Source organism: Misgurnus anguillicaudatus, chromosome 10, assembly GCF_027580225.2.
Source record: "Misgurnus anguillicaudatus chromosome 10, ASM2758022v2, whole genome shotgun sequence".
Taxonomy (NCBI): Eukaryota; Metazoa; Chordata; class Actinopteri; order Cypriniformes; family Cobitidae; genus Misgurnus; species Misgurnus anguillicaudatus.
In genome coordinates this window covers 33657599-33673540 of record NC_073346.2, presented here as the reverse complement: position 1 = coordinate 33673540, position 15942 = coordinate 33657599, and the positions used below count along the sequence as shown (strand labels likewise).

At 40.8% G+C, this 15942-nt stretch overlaps 1 protein-coding gene across 1 annotated transcript in view; it reads left to right on the top strand.

Moving 5' to 3' along the window:
- slc4a7 (solute carrier family 4 member 7) overlaps nt 1-15942 on the top strand; it is a 57507-nt gene that overhangs the window by 19417 nt on the left and 22148 nt on the right. The window contains exons 3-12 of the mRNA XM_073872415.1: nt 3106-3249; nt 3619-3757; nt 6345-6505; nt 6583-6771; nt 7439-7843; nt 10510-10625; nt 14482-14639; nt 14807-14894; nt 15098-15244; nt 15712-15815. Of these exons, the coding sequence (XP_073728516.1) occupies nt 3106-3249; nt 3619-3757; nt 6345-6505; nt 6583-6771; nt 7439-7843; nt 10510-10625; nt 14482-14639; nt 14807-14894; nt 15098-15244; nt 15712-15815 (1651 nt within the window). The remainder of the gene's footprint in view (nt 1-3105; nt 3250-3618; nt 3758-6344; nt 6506-6582; nt 6772-7438; nt 7844-10509; nt 10626-14481; nt 14640-14806; nt 14895-15097; nt 15245-15711; nt 15816-15942) is intronic.

Here is a 15942-nt window from a genome sequence, read left to right as displayed (position 1 = left end):
CCCACGAACACTCCCTTCCTCTGCCCTGCAGAAGGATTGACTGAATGAAGTTAGTTAGTAGAAATTGCTTGGTGTTTTCTTACCTTTTTGACATCATTGGTGTGACGCGTTTATTGTGTAAGAGGTCTTTTTCCTAGAAATCCTTCCACATACAACTCAAGCATGGGTAGGAAATGTACCTGTGAATTTTCCTTTAAACATATCAGTGACAGTTGTTAGGTAAAATGTTAAATGTATGTGTCATTTGGAAAAGCGTCTGCTAAATGAAGAATTGTAAATATGTGTTTATTCGACATATCAAGTTTGCATTTCTATCAGTATCACCACTAGATACAGTTGTGTTCAAAATTATTCAACCCCCCAATGCTGTTAAGGGTTTTAGGGAATTTAGTGTACATTTGTAATTGTATTCAGAATGAAATCCTACAATGACTTCTTAAAGAACCATATGCAACTAAAATGACATCAATTGGTTTTGTAATATAGTAGTAAATGTTTCTTTTGTGAATTCTTCATTGACACAATTATTCAACCCCTTAAAGAACTACCACTCTGAAGAACAGAGGTTCATTGAAGTGTTTTCAATCAGGTATTGAAAACACCTGTGGAAGTCAGGGAACAGCAATAAAGCCTAATAAGCACCAATTAGGCAGCTTTAAAATGACTGTGATACTCAACTCCTTCTAAACATTTACTGGTGTGGTTACAAACATGGTGAAGTCAAAAGAATGGTCCAGGAAGACAAGAGAAGAGGTGATTAATCTTCACAGGAAGGGCAATGGCTATAAGAAGATTGCAAAGATGTTAAACATACCAAGAGACACCATAGGAAGCATCATTCGCAAATTCAAGGCAAAGGGCACTGTTGAAACGCTTCCTGGTCGTGGCAGAAAAAAGATGCTAACTGCGACTGCTGTGCGCTATCTGAAGCGTAGAGTGGAAAAAAGTCCCCGTGTGACTGCTGAGGAACTGAGAAAAGATTTGTCAGATGTGGGTACTGAAGTTTCTGCTCAGACAATACGGCCCACCCTGCGTACTGAAGGCCTCCATGCCAGAACTCCCAGGCGCACCCCCTTGCTGTCTCCAAAGAATAAGAAGAGTCGACTGCAGTATGCCAAAAGTCATGTGGACAAACCACAGAAGTTTTGGGATAGTGTTCTGTGGACTGATGAAACAAAATTAGAACTGTTTGGGCCCATGGATCAACGCTATGTTTGGAGGAGGAAAAACAAGGCCTATGAAGAAAAGAACACCTTGCCTACTGTGAAGCATGGTGGGGGGTCAATCATGCTTTGGGGCTGTTTTGCTTCTGCAGGTACAGGGAAACTTCAGCGTGTGCAAGGTACCATGAATTTTCTTCAGTACCAGGAGATATTGGATGACAATGTGTTGCAGTCCGTCACAAACCTGAGGCTTGGGAGACGTTGGACCTTTCAACAGGACAATGATCCCAAGCATACCTCCAAATCCACTACAGCATGGTTGCAGAAAAAAGGCTGGAACATTTTGAAGTGGCCATCGCAGTCACCAGACTTAAATCCGATTGAGAACCTCTGGTGGGACTTAAAGAAAGCAGTTGCAGTGCGCAAGCCTAAGAATGTGACTGAACTGGAGGCTTTTGCCCATGATGAATGGGCGAAGATACCCGTAGATCGCTGCAAGACACTTGTGTCAAGCTATGCTTCACGTTTAAAAGCTGTTTTAACTGTAAAAGGATGTTGTACTAAGTACTAAGATTGAATGTCACTTGGGGGTTGAATAAAACTGAAAATGATGTGAGCACAGAAAAGACATTTGTGGTTATTTCATTATAAATGTTATGTTATATTTGTCTGACCTACACATGCCTCTTTGATGTAATTGTAAGCAGGATGACTGAATGATCAAAATCAATGTCAAACCGGCCAAAACAATCAATTTCAGTTGGGGTTGAATAATTTTGAACACAACTGTATCTCTCTACCCCTCTTTAAATGTAAGTCTTTGCTGGGATTTTTCTGCCCAAAATGAGTCCATACAATAAGTCTGTTTAGTAAAACCAAATTATCCATACACGTGTACATCAATTAGATTTGTTTCTGAATTGGTAAACCTGTTTTTAGTTCGCTATCGCTACTAAATAGGGTTATGTTATACTTTTCAACCCATTGACTTCCATTTATATGAATGGAAGTCAATGGGAGTTGGCCAATTTGGGTTCCTTAACATGCTCGAAAACTCTTGAAATTTGGCACACATGTCAGTGTCCCGTGCCACTAGGCTCATGCAAAGACTGGAACACGGGCGTGGCAGGATAGCTGTGTAGCGCCCCCTGTAATACAAAAAAAAAATTTGTGCACAGTTTGGGCAAACATGTGCACCTACATGTACAAAAGTTGGTACGCATATAGATTTCATTGACCCGAACAACTTTCGCTCTCAAACCTATTAGCTCTGCCCAACAGGAAGTCGGCCATTTTGGATTGTTTAAAAAATGCTGGAAACCAAAAATGCAAGTTTTGCATTTAAGGCATTCCAAAGTTTTAAGTTTTGTAATGTATGACCTGCAAAGTACTATCATGTGAAGATGTGTGATCAGTGGATAATCTATACGTCATAGTATGATCTTTTCTGAAAATTTTAAGATGGTAAATAGCGATTTTGCATAATTTCATTTTGTATAATATAGCTTTCAATTAAAAACACAACAATAACAGTGCAAGCATGTCGAAATCCACATCCGTGCCGCCTACGTCCACACGTATGCACGGCATTTTTGCAACGTGGCGGAGCGTTTCGACTGGTGTTTGTACAGAAACTATTATGCAATGGAAAAGCACCATAATTAAAAAAAAAAAATTGTCAGATTTTCAAAATGTAAGAGACCACAAACATATTGACATAAGTCTAGGAAATTTGTGTTTTTGGATTAATCTTACTGATTAAATTTTTAGTCTGTTTATAGTCAGTAGCATTTGCTGTTTTACGTCAGGAAATAACTTCGCTTAAGTGCCTGGAACGCTATAGTGCTTGTCCTCTGTTTTTGTCTGTGATGGATGTTAACATGCCACCCTCTCACATACAGTACTGGACTGGTGAATCACCCTGAAGTGGTTTTCCTTTTAGGTCACAGGGCAGTTTACGTGGGCGTGCATGTACCTTTAGGAAAACAAAGCAGACGTAGACATCGCCACCGCGGTCATAAGCACCATCGGAAAAGAAAGGACAGAGGATCCGAACGAGATGATGGCAGAGAATCACCAACGAATGGTAAGACCATAATATCTTGCATAACAATTACACAGAAGAACTGTGACTGTTTTCTATCTGACTAATAATACAAACAATTGGAGCAGTTTCCCAGACAGGGTTTAGCTTAGTTCAGCACTAGGCCTGAGTTATGTTAGGATATTTAAGTAGTCAAGCATATCACACACAAAAAAAAAAACAATACTGGTGTGTATTTTGAGCACTGATATATGTTATGTTAAATGAATGCAGCTCAAACATGCATTTTAGTCTGAGATTAGGATAAGCCCTGTCTGGGAAACCGCCCCATAGTGTTACTACTTTGGTCATCTGTTTGCAAGCCTAAGTTTGTGTTCGATTGTCTGTCTGTTTTTGGCTTTGCGGCTGCAGACACCCCCTCACAGAGGGTCCAGTTTATTCTGGGCACTGAGGATGATGATGAAGAGCACATTCCTCACGACCTCTTTACTGAATTAGATGAACTGTCCTTCCGTGACGGACATGCTTACGAGTGGAAAGAAACAGCTAGGTGAGGTAACAGTTCTGTTAATAGAAGTCACAAACAAAGCTTTAGGAGCTCGAATTCAAGTTTATCAGTTGTGCACTCTCCAAGAACCGAACGCTTTATCAGTTGAGCTACAGAAACCATGCTTCACTAATGTTTAACAACTGGATGTCTTATATGTCTATGTGGTGTTTTGCTTTAAGGTCTATGCTTTAAGACAAACGTGTGCAAATGTATCATTCAACATATAATTCATTTATTGCTGAAAATGTTCTCTATAAAATTGGAGTTTTCCAAAGACAGTCTCATTCCTGGGGTTTGAAATGGCCTTGGTTTCTTATGTCACATGTAACCAATCATATCATCACAGTTGAACGAGTGGATCAGTTGTTTAAGACATAGATATTATGTATGGACTCGGCGCTGAAACAATCGCAACACTGCTGCTTCAGCTCTACTTCTACTTCTGCTTTGACCTGTTAATATCAACGCTAAAGAAATTAGTGATGCAACTGCGCAGTTCACATATGCATTGTATGAAACCAGACTTGGCAGTGTCTGAAATGCCAAAAGTAGCATCTATTTACATATATGTGATGTATGTCACACAGGAATATTTGAAGAGTTTGGTTCCAAAACGATATTAACGCTATTTTTTAACAAATTTGCTACCGCCAAAATCTATATTGTATCAGAAGGTTTAAAAAGTAAATTCTTAATTTTACGCAAAATCCAATATCCACAGTGTTATTCTGTCATCTTTTCTCCCTTTTTTCCCAAAACGCTATATCCGGCATTCCGTCTCTGCAGAATGCAATAAATCCACTCAACAAATCACAGCGCACCATTCAATGCCGGCGCGTTGAATACACACAGAATTCTAGTTTTCCTCTTCTACTTTGTACTTCATGATCAACAACCACACAAAAACAAAATAATACTTACGATGGGATTGATAAACCTGTGGTGGTTTTCTGTGGCGGGAAAGAAACATAAGCCATCAAAATTTAAAGAATTACGCGAGAGGCATTCAGGAGATGCAAAAATGCCAGCTGTTGCTTGCTCTCACATGACATCATGAAGCTTTTGTCATGCTAACACATTGACCCCAGGGGAAAATTGTGATCAAAATGGGCCACCTACAAACTTCCCTTTGCTACCCTTAGCTTGGGGATTTCCATTCTTGGCCGAATGTTGTCCTGTCCTAACAAACCATATATCAATTGAAAGCTTATTTATTCAGCTTTCAAATGATGTATAAATCCTATTTTCAAAAAATGTACCCTTACGACTGTTGTTGTTGTCCAGAGTCACATATCTATGGTCAGAGGTGGTGAGAAATAGTGGAAGCAGGGACTCATTTTGCATATTCATATATATTGTCCGAGCTGTGCATTTGAAAAGAGGTGGGGACTAATTCACATATTCATATATTATATATATATATATATATATATAGTCCGAGCTGTGCGGTTGAATAAAGGCGTAGACTAATTTGCATTTTCATGTTTCCATGTATATTAAAATGAGGCAAGGGTGTAGAGTTACATTCAAGCTGTTTTAAAGCATGAAGAAATTACTGTCACTGGAAAACTTATACATGTGCTAGTATGATGCTTAAAGATGAGTTTTAAGTGATCAAAGTATTGACTACATGGGGACTTTTAGCCTGACGTTATCATACTCAATTCTAGTCAGAATTTGAGTCTGATACCGCTCCATTGGGCTATGATTATGAGGCGTGTCTCAACCGAAAAATGCCTCTGCACTCAATTGGATAGACCTATGACCAATCAGAGCAACGGAGTGTGTGACGTATGTTGAAATGACGTTGAAATGACACTAACATTGTGATTATACTAGCGAACGTACATCAACACATACTATGTTTACAACATTTCATTTATATCACAACATTAACTATTTACTAATTCATACAGTAAGACTATCTTTTACCATTTGTACATTAGTTGAACTTCATCCACGACGTTACCCATTACGTTTGCTTGAAAAATATCGGAGCCTAGCATGTCCCTCCACTTATTCAGCAGCCACGATTCCGGGGTTCCGAAAAGAAGCTGGCAACGACCGCTAATTATATCCATTTCGTCGTGCACGCCGAGTTGCATTGCCGTGATACCCATTTCAGTTGCTTCTTTAACTTGGTCCTCCATAAGTACGATTAACACTTGCCGAATCCCGTAGAAGGACGGCAAAAACATCTTTCCGATCAACAAATGCCTTGCTCGCGTTTCTCTGTTCCTCTTTTAAAATCAATGCTCTGTCGATATCTTTTAGAACAGACTCAATGTCAGAATCCACACATCTGAATTCTACAGCGGCAGCCATTTCATTGTAAATAGATTCAACACAAGTGCTCTTTGGTGACGTGGTTGATTACGTTACTGTTGATCATCTGTCCATCACTGTATAAAGCCCCCCCTGACAATTTGATTGGTCGACCAGCTTTGGGTCTCGCATAGTAGTTCCTCAACGGAGAAACCCCAGACCGATCTTCCCGTCTTTTAAAATATTGTGGGCGGGGCTAAGATCGGCTGGCACCCAGGCGCGGGGACTTTAATAATTAAACCTCAAATTCAACGTTTTGCAGGTGGTTGAAGTTCGAGGAGGACGTGGAGGATGGAGGAGAACGCTGGAGCAAACCCTATGTCGCCACACTTTCTCTTCACAGTTTATTTGAATTACGAAGCTGCATTCTCAATGGCACAGTCATGCTGGACATGAGAGCTAACACCATTGAGGAGATAGCAGGTAACCCCCAATCATTCTCGTATCTTAAGAGTGAACAAAATAGCCTTTATTTATTGCGAGTCTTTTCGTGTTTTCAGATATGGTATTAGACAACATGGTGGCGTCAGGCCAGCTGGACGAGAGTCAGAGGGAAGACGTGCGCACCGCCATGCTGAAGAGACATCACCATCAGAATGAGAAGAAACTGAGCAATCGTATCCCGATCGTGCGCTCCTTCGCCGACATAGGCAAGAAACACTCAGACCCGCACTTGCTTGAGAGGAATGGTGAGAACTTTTGCTGTGCTTAACCTTGTTTTTTCTGTTGTTTACTCATAATGCACGAATTTGAGCCTCTTGAAACTCATTTATGACCCTCTGTTCCCGCCACAAAGAATGAATGAAGAAAAATATGATGCCTAGGCTCCTTGCTCCTGTGCCAGCAATTATTAAAGACATCCGACGGAAAGTATACATGGCAAGGCGTTACTTCAGGATTAAAAGCAATGTTTGACATGTGCATGGGGCGTTTCGTTGTTTGTGGTTTCGGGCCGTCATTGTGTGCCGTGGTTCCTGTCCCAGAGGAATGCCCTTAAGGGAGGGTGAATTGATATTGTCGTTGTTGCATGTCAGTCTCTGACGTTAGGATTCAACAAAATAAAGATGGTTTAGAATTAAGCAGGCATGATTTGTTTATATTAACAAAACGGGACTCCCAACTCTTTGGTGTGGTTTATCTGTAATGGTCATGTATCTATGTTAATTTGTGTCTGTCTGCACTGTTCGTTTCTGCCCTCCTCACTTCAATCTAACATTTTCCAGCTTCCCCGTCCGAACATATTTGCTCTTGTTTTATTCATCGATGTTTTTATTACATCTGCAGCCTGTTTACTTTCTTCTCCTCTCTTCATACCCTGCCTCATCCTCCTTTGACCTCCTGCACCGGTCCCATCAGGCGAGGGTCTCTCCGCCTCCCGTCTGTCTCTCCTTCGACGCAGCTCCTTCTCTCTGTCCAACCCCCTGAACTCTCGCCGTCCCTCCGCAGAGTCTCGCTGTTCCCGCTCCTCCATCATCCTCAACTTCCTCCTGCCCAGTGCCAACAACAGCCCCTCTGCCTCCCCCAACATCTCCCCTTGTACCACTCCTCATAACACGCCGCCCACCCCTCGCCATGTTCCATCACCTCCCTGCTACCCAGGACCCTCCCAGCTGCTTGTGGCACGGGGAGAGAGAATGGACATTCCGGAAGTCATCGTGTTCCCGCCCGAGGAGGAGGAACCGCGGCTGTCTGCCGGCCAGGAGAAGCAGGTGGTGTCTGACCCGGCCACACTGGCACAGCTCCTGCTTCCATCTCAGTCAGGCAAATATGCAGCCCTGATGCATGATGGTGTGGCAAATGCATGATCACATTTGCTTAGCCTCTCACTCTCCCTATCTGTAAGCAGTTTTGGGGACACTACATTGAGTTACTAAAAAGTAACTTTTTAGCTCCATAACCTCATTTGGTAACACTTTACTTGAAGGGGTAATCATAAGACTGACATGACACCTTCATGAAGGAGATTTTATGCACGTTTATGACAACTGACATTGTTTGAGATGTCTTTATGACAACTTGATATTAACCAATATGACCAATATGAACACCTCCTTAAGTAAAGTGTTACTCATAAATTTCTCTTTCACACAAGTGCTACTGTACTTCTGATGCATACACCCAACACTGTCACGTTCTCTCCCTCTTTTTCTTGTTGCTTCTCGTGCTCTTTTTTTAAACCCTTTGCGTTGCACTGTGTTCCCACTTCTTGAGTTTCACGATGACCAATCAGTCAAAGGTGTTTAAGAGCTTGTGAGATATTTCTGGTTGGTGCTGCGTACACCACCTACACTAACATGGCACTTGCCTTGCTGACACTGCTGAAGATGTTAGTTTGGCCTGATTTTTGGCGTCCTTTAAAGTGGTTCAGAGGGCTTTTAAGGATTATAAAGTTTCATGAATATTTCCCATTTACTTGCCAGACAGTAATTATTAGTGATGTCATTAAATTTGTAGCGCAGCATAGGACTTTTTTGCTATTTTGTAACAAGCAATCATTATTATTTTTAATATATTTAAATACTTTGCTTTTGGTCACAGAAGTGGCCGAAGTATGGTCCAAGGGTCCGCAGACAGTACATGCACTGCCGGATTTTTGAAACCCCATGTACATTGTGCGTACAGGAGAATGCAGTATGTGTAGCCTAGGAGATACGTTGCATTTTGTCGTAATGCGCATTCGTCGAACATCTGCGTACTCTGTTAAATGCACACTCCACTTTTTTTTGAAAATATGCTCATTTTCCAGCTCCCCTAAAGTTAAACATTTGATTTTTACCCTTTTGGAATCCATTCAGCTGATCTCCGGTCTGGCGCTGCCACTTTTAGCATAGCTTAGCACAATCCATTGAATCTAATTAGACCATTAGCATTGCACAAAAAACAAAGAGTTTCGATATTTTTCCTATTTAAAACTTGACTCTTCTGTAGTTACATCGTGTACTAAGGCCGACGCGAGCAATGTTACAGCAGCAAAGTCCTTGATTATTACGCCAGAATGAGAGTATAGTTCCCAGCCATATCGGCCTAGAAAATCGCAACTTTAAATTTTCCGTCGGTCTTAGGACACGGTGTAACTACAGAAGAGTCCAGTTTTAAACAGGAAAAATATCAAAACTCTTTGGTTATTTTTTTGCGCGATGCTTATGGTCTAATCAGATTCAATGGATTATGCTAAGCTATGCTAAAAGTGGTAGTGCCAGACCCGGAGATCAGCTGAATGGATTCCAAAAAGGTAAAAATCAAATGTTTAACTCTAGGGGAGCTCGAGAATTAGCATACAGTATTTAAAAAAACGGAGTGTCCCTTTAAGTCTTCTAAAGTTATAGGTGAGTTTTGTGTGAGTTATTTGCTCATAATCTTTCCATCTGCCATAATTGGTCTTTTTGCAATTGTTCATGTGGCCCATGGAAACAAAGGGACTTTGCAGATTTTTTAGTGAGGAACAGCAAATTTATAGTTATAGAAAACAGAGAAATATGCATAAAACCTTAAAGTGTTAAATCATTTCTGCGAAAGCCACAACCTACGTAATATGGTTTAAGATTTCCACTACTGCAATCGAGTCACACGTGCATTAGAAAATGGAAGTGAATCTGTAAAACTAATCAGCTCAAATGAAGCATAGCATAAGGGTATTAAAGGTATACTATGAATAGTACCTCACAGGTGTTAGGTTATGTCATGCCCAAATAGAAAGCTGCTTGATAATGTAGGTCAACTGGATCCTGGAATACGTTGTTCCATAAGTGTAAGCGGAGCCTTTTGAAATGGGAGTGGGTGATGTCATAAAGTTGCTCATGTTTTACATTACTGGGTAATGTAAATGATCTGGTTCTCTTGTGTTTGTTTACTGTATGGCTCATAAACCGAGCGTGATCGTAGTGGTTTCTCTTCTACAGCTGGAGCCAAACCACAGATCCAACTGTCTGAGTGTTCACTGGCCAGAAGGAAGTGACCTCAGACAGAATTTCGATGACAGATCTTTTTTGTTCCATGTGTTTACATGGAAGACCATAGAAGGAGGGTCTTTTTGCTCCCTTTATTTTTAAGCCCGCCTGACGTCAAGCAGCAGGCTCAGATAGCAGCAGAGCTTGTTTCCATGAACTGTCAAGCCCAGACTTACGCAGTTTTAAAGGGTCTCTCTTTATGGTTATAGGAATGTAGTTTTCATTTGATTAGTAACGGTTTTAAAAAAATTAACTGCTTTCCTTATCTAAAAGGTTTTATGTTTACAGCTCTCTGGGTGTGAACGTTGCTTATAAATGTTTAAAAACAGCATTGTATTAGTGAGCGTACACGCTGTCCAGAGAGCATGCGACCCCCTGCATGTCCACAACATGAGCGTGTGCTTAACATCCTGCAAGTTTTGAGTCGCAATTCATCAGCACATCTAACTATTCACCTCCACACATTTCTTGTCCCACCAGGCTATCTCTCATCGCCCCAGTCGGCCCCGGGGAACCTGGAAAACAGCAAGCCCAGTGAGATCCGTTTGAACGGTGCGGGTGGCAGCAGGGAAAACAGCACTGTGGACTTTAGCAAGGTGAGCTTCCTCCCTGACACACTGTGGTTGGAGACGGTTGTCTGATTGTAAATATTGTGGATAGGTAGACCTATGTGAGTGTTTCCATTCAATATAAGCTCGATGACTGCTGTGTGTTACTTTGTCAGGCCGGGCCGCTGCCTGTCCCCTGATAAGGTGAACAAAAATGTGTAAACATGTTTGATCGTTGGTCTGGGGCTGTTTTGGAAATTGTAATCTGAGATGGCAGATATATCGCAAACACTATTGTGACATTCTCCGTGTCTGTCTGGTTGCTATCAGGATAGACGTTCCCCATTTCACTGTAGTTGTGGCTCTATGGGATGGGGCGGCAGAAGGCCTGCTGTAAGTCTCTACACGGTTGTTCCTTCTCGTGTTCCAGTGGATAATTTTAAAGTGCTTCATGTTTGTCGATGTGTCATCACTGTGATGTGTTTGAATATTTGTGATGTCTACAGTGGTTAAAAAACTATTGATTATTGTGTTGGTCCGTGGTTGTTATTGATGTTTGATGTGTCTTGTGAAGCCAGAAGGACAGGGACAGAAGGAGAAATGTTTTCCATGAACGTCAGTTCCTTGACCTTAAGGCACGCTGTCCTTTCCCTAAAGTGTCCTTGTGGGACGTTATAACACTTTATTTTGAAGGGTGTCCAAAGTAACGGTTGACCATGAGGGTAGAGTTGTACACACAGTCTAATTAGGGGTGCATTGATATATTGGACTATAATTGGTATCGGCTAAAAGATAAAATAATTTTTGTGTTATTGCATTCCTAATTATGTTATTTATGTTAAAATGTTCTGCCAAAAATCTGCAAATTAATCATCATGAGTCCATCATGAATTTAATAAAATGATAAACAGTTTTTTATGCCTTAAAGAGCACCAATTATCTTATTAATGATGTTATATTTACTTTGGTGTGTACAGTAATGGCGCTTTTCCATTGCATAGTACCCCACGGTTTGGTTTAGGTCGGGTCAGCTTACTTTTTGGAGCTTTTCCACTGGGTGCAGTACGTAGTAACCAATACCAGGGTTCCCACGGATCCTTGAAATCCTTGAAAGTTGGTGAATCTGGGGAAAAAATCAAGGTCGTGGGAAGTTTTTGAAAATATACATACATAGATAAAGGTCATTAAAAGTACTTGCAATATCATAAAAATTCTAGACTTTTAAGCACACGTGCTAAACTGTTTGCTTTAAATGCTTATATCTTCTGTATGCGAATGTTGATTCATGCCAAAATTCTTTTTTGCATAGTTGTGTTTAACACATAAAAAAAAACGTCTCGGGTTACATATGTAACTGTTGTTCCCTGATAAGAGAACGGGACGCTGCGTCTCCCTTGCCCTACTTCCTGTATCCGTGTAACGTAGGTAGCGATATACTTCCTGGCTCCCACGTCACCTTGTCTTTGTTGTTAAGCCTCACCATTGGTTGAATTTGATATACACATTCAGACGCACTTACCCCTGGATGCGTCCCCAAAGTGTCACCACAGTGACGCAGTGCGAGTTCCGTCAAAAGGGAAATGTAAAGATGTATCTTAAAAGGTAACACAATGTAACCTTGCTCTCACTTGAAATGTGTCCACACATTTAGTCCTTGAATTTGAGGGTATTGGACCTGGAAAGTCCTTGAAAGGTCCTTGAATTTGAAGTTAACTAAGGTGTGGGAACCCTGCAATACTTTTTTTAGTACCACCTCAGTCGGGGTTCCAAGCGACCCGCTCTGATACCAAAACGTGACGCGAAAACACTGTAGATCACTGATTGATCGAAGAGATTCGTCACTACCAGCGTCATCGCTTTAATGTTAAAGATTAGCTTTACCTTCATGCTAGCTTGCGCTGTCTGGAGTCTGTTGTCATCTGTGCTCTGCTTTAAGTTCCCAAACTCCTTTTAGCGATGTAAAACATCCACAGGTTTTGAATCAGGAACACCATAACAGGTTTTTTCCAGACTTGCAGTTTGTGGCGGCACATTCGCGATGCGCACGTCCACATATATGCTTAAATGCAACTTCAATGAGGATCAGCGGAGCGCGTCAACCGACGCTATGGGTGTTTGTACAGAATCTGTCATGTGAAACAGAGGAAGTGAAAAACGCGATGTGCAAACATATTTGTGGTGGTCAATTTAATTTTGTGGCGGACTGAGAAATAAATGTATGTATGGGAATGTACAACGACGCTCTCACGTGATGTCACAGCAGTAGGCAGCGCAAATATAACGACACACCTACAATCCCTCCCTCTCCGAAGTGTTACTAAACTCTTGGTGGAAAAGCTAACCAAGCCAGAGGTGAGCTGACCCGACCTGACCCAAACCACATTTCCGACTGGCATCAGAGGTATTCAGACCAATCACAAGGTACAGGTTAGCTAGCCAATCAGAGACAGTTTTGTACAAAATGTATGCGTTTCAGGAAGAAATCGAAATCTGGAGCAAAAATTTACAGTATGTGGAAAATAATGTGTTTTTTGAACCATAAACCCACGCGAACACATTGTATTATGAAAATGAAATGAAATAGGTGCTTATTAAGACTAATGCTCTGTACGCACCAGAAACTAATTTAACTTTTGCAAATTGAGCTGTGCGATTGACGCAAACACGTGCTATTCGCCTCAAAGTTGACTATACGTCTTGAAGTTAAAAATACTAAACTCAAGTGGAAAATTTGCATACCGCGAAGTTAAATCCCGCAAATAATCTTGAGCGTGGACCGTGATGCTTGGCTTCTGGGATCTATGCAGCATAAAGGCTGTTTTACACGGTATGCAACAACCGCGAGTGTTTAACGGCAAAACGGTGGCGGTTACAGAGATGAAGGGGAGTTGGTCCAAATGCCTAGCTTATGCACCCAAAATTCTGTCCCTTCTCTGGACATGGCACTTCATGGCATGCACCGTTGAAGATACACACATTTGCACTAAAAGCTGCGTGGTGATTTTGCTGCGTACCGTGTGAAACGGCCTTAAGACAGACTTGCTATTGAGGTATTGTGCTGTTGTGTTTTTGCGATATCGGATAATGAAACTAAAGTACTGGTTCAACTATGCCGCAGAAGTGTTGAATATTTGTAGGCTTGAAAATTGAGCCGTCATAAAATATTCCCATAAAAATTCTCATGGTCACATTATACGCTTGGTTTCAAAATAAGCAGAAACTCTAGATTGTGAGCTCTCGAGTTGTTGAGAAAACGGTTGGGTTTTGCGTTAATAGTACCTGAGATTATTACCTGATAGTTTATTTTTATTCTGCACATGATACTATACTTCATGTGACGTCTTATTTTATTAGGAGTTAAGTGACATCTTCCCATGAGTACAGAGCCAGGTTAGATAAACGCCATTCACAAGGAAGAAAAACATTTTTCCTGACTGAACTGGTCTTTGGGTCTCACTGTCCCATGGATTGTAAACATCACATTTCGAAAAGTCTTTAAGAGTCTGTAGTTGTTCTTCATAAATAAAGTTTTTTCTTTATAATTTTTAAATGGTTTATATCATAAGATTTTCATTTGTGTATGTTGTGCTGTATTTAATATACGTTGTTTTCTCAGCAAATTGTGAGTGCTATTTTTAAAAATGTCTTACATTTTTTCATAACCATCTAAAATAAAGCAACCCATCAAAATTTCCCACACACTTATGATTGTATACTAGTGACTAGTTTGATTTGGTGTTTAGTCATCATGGCTTTGTTTTTGGAATGCAGTTAAACTACAACTACTTATTAGCAGTAAACCACTGCCTCATTCTTGAGGTTGTGTATAATTAATGTCAAAGGTCTGCTTCTTTTAAACCACCCCTGACCCCCCATCTGTTCTCTTGCCATTTGATCCATTAAGGTGGACATGAATTTTATGAGGAAAATTCCTCCCGGTGCAGAGGCTTCGAATGTTTTGGTGGGGGAAGTTGATTTCCTGGAGAGTCCAATCATCGCCTTTATTCGCCTTTCACCTGCTGTTCTCCTCACGGGACTGACAGAAGTCCCAGTTCCTACCAGGTAGCTCTCAAGCAGCCTTCCTCTGTAAATCACATATTTGCATTAACATTAATCGGTTTTCTTACATCCTTGTTGACTAAACTCAAACTGTAATTGCTGACATTGTTTGATTGTTACACCCATTAAACCTTTGTAAACTTAATTATTTCCTCTTCTTAATTTAACAGGTTTCTCTTCCTGCTTTTGGGGCCTTTTGGGAAAGGAGGCCAGTACCATGAGATTGGCAGATCGATAGCTACATTGATGACAGATGAGGTAAGCCAACCAGATTATTGTTGGATATTTCATGTTATTACTGACTTTGCTGACGTAACCTCTTATTGTTTTTGTTTTATTTGTTTAAATGTAAGAAGTTTTTTTCATGGAACTGTGCTTCAAACTGTGAATCATCTCATAAATACATCAATCCATTAATAATAAACATTATTAATGTTTATTGCTGTGTGACATCTTCACAGATCTTCCATGATGTGGCATACAAAGCCAAAGACAGGACTGACCTGCTCTCTGGCATAGATGAGTTTTTGGATCAGGTGACCGTGCTGCCTCCAGGAGAGTGGGACCCCACAATACGAATCGAGCCACCAAAGAGCGTCCCTTCTCAGGTGAAATGCCACAATTCTGCAGTCAATGAAAATTGGTTTAGGCAGGTTGTGGGTTCGCTGGTTGTAGGCTCATGTAACCAGAATGTTTTCGGTTGGACTCCCACAAGGAGAAAGTTAAGATTAATGACTGCACCCTGGAGCAAAGCTCTTAACCTCAGGGTCAAGTTACCCAGGTTGCTTCAGGGCGATTGTCACTGTAGTCTGAGCTCATGGAGATTATTTATAACATCATTGCTTAAAAGAAACAAAAACAAATTACTTTTTAAAAATAATACTAATTGTATTTTGTTTATCAATATTTAAATATTTAAATAAAGAGACTGACTATTCGTTTTTGCTGTGATATTGAAGTTGGTGGATCGTGAAATTTCACTGGTTATTGCCTTCTAAATTATTGGTGTGGCGACAGTTATGCATGAACGTAGTCTGATCTCTGCTTCTGCATTGGTATTCATTTGTATTTACAGGAGAAGAGAAAGATCCCATCCTTGCCTAATGGATCTGCTCCACCCTCAGAGTCCATCAAAGAGGAGGATCACCATGCTGGACCTGAACTTCAAAGGACAGGACGGTAAGCACCAGTTTATTGCATATAAACACATGCACATATATGTTAATCAACTTCTGAACTGATCACCAGTACTTATCACCTGCATACAGTAGATCCGCATTAATCACCTGCATACAGTAGATCCGCA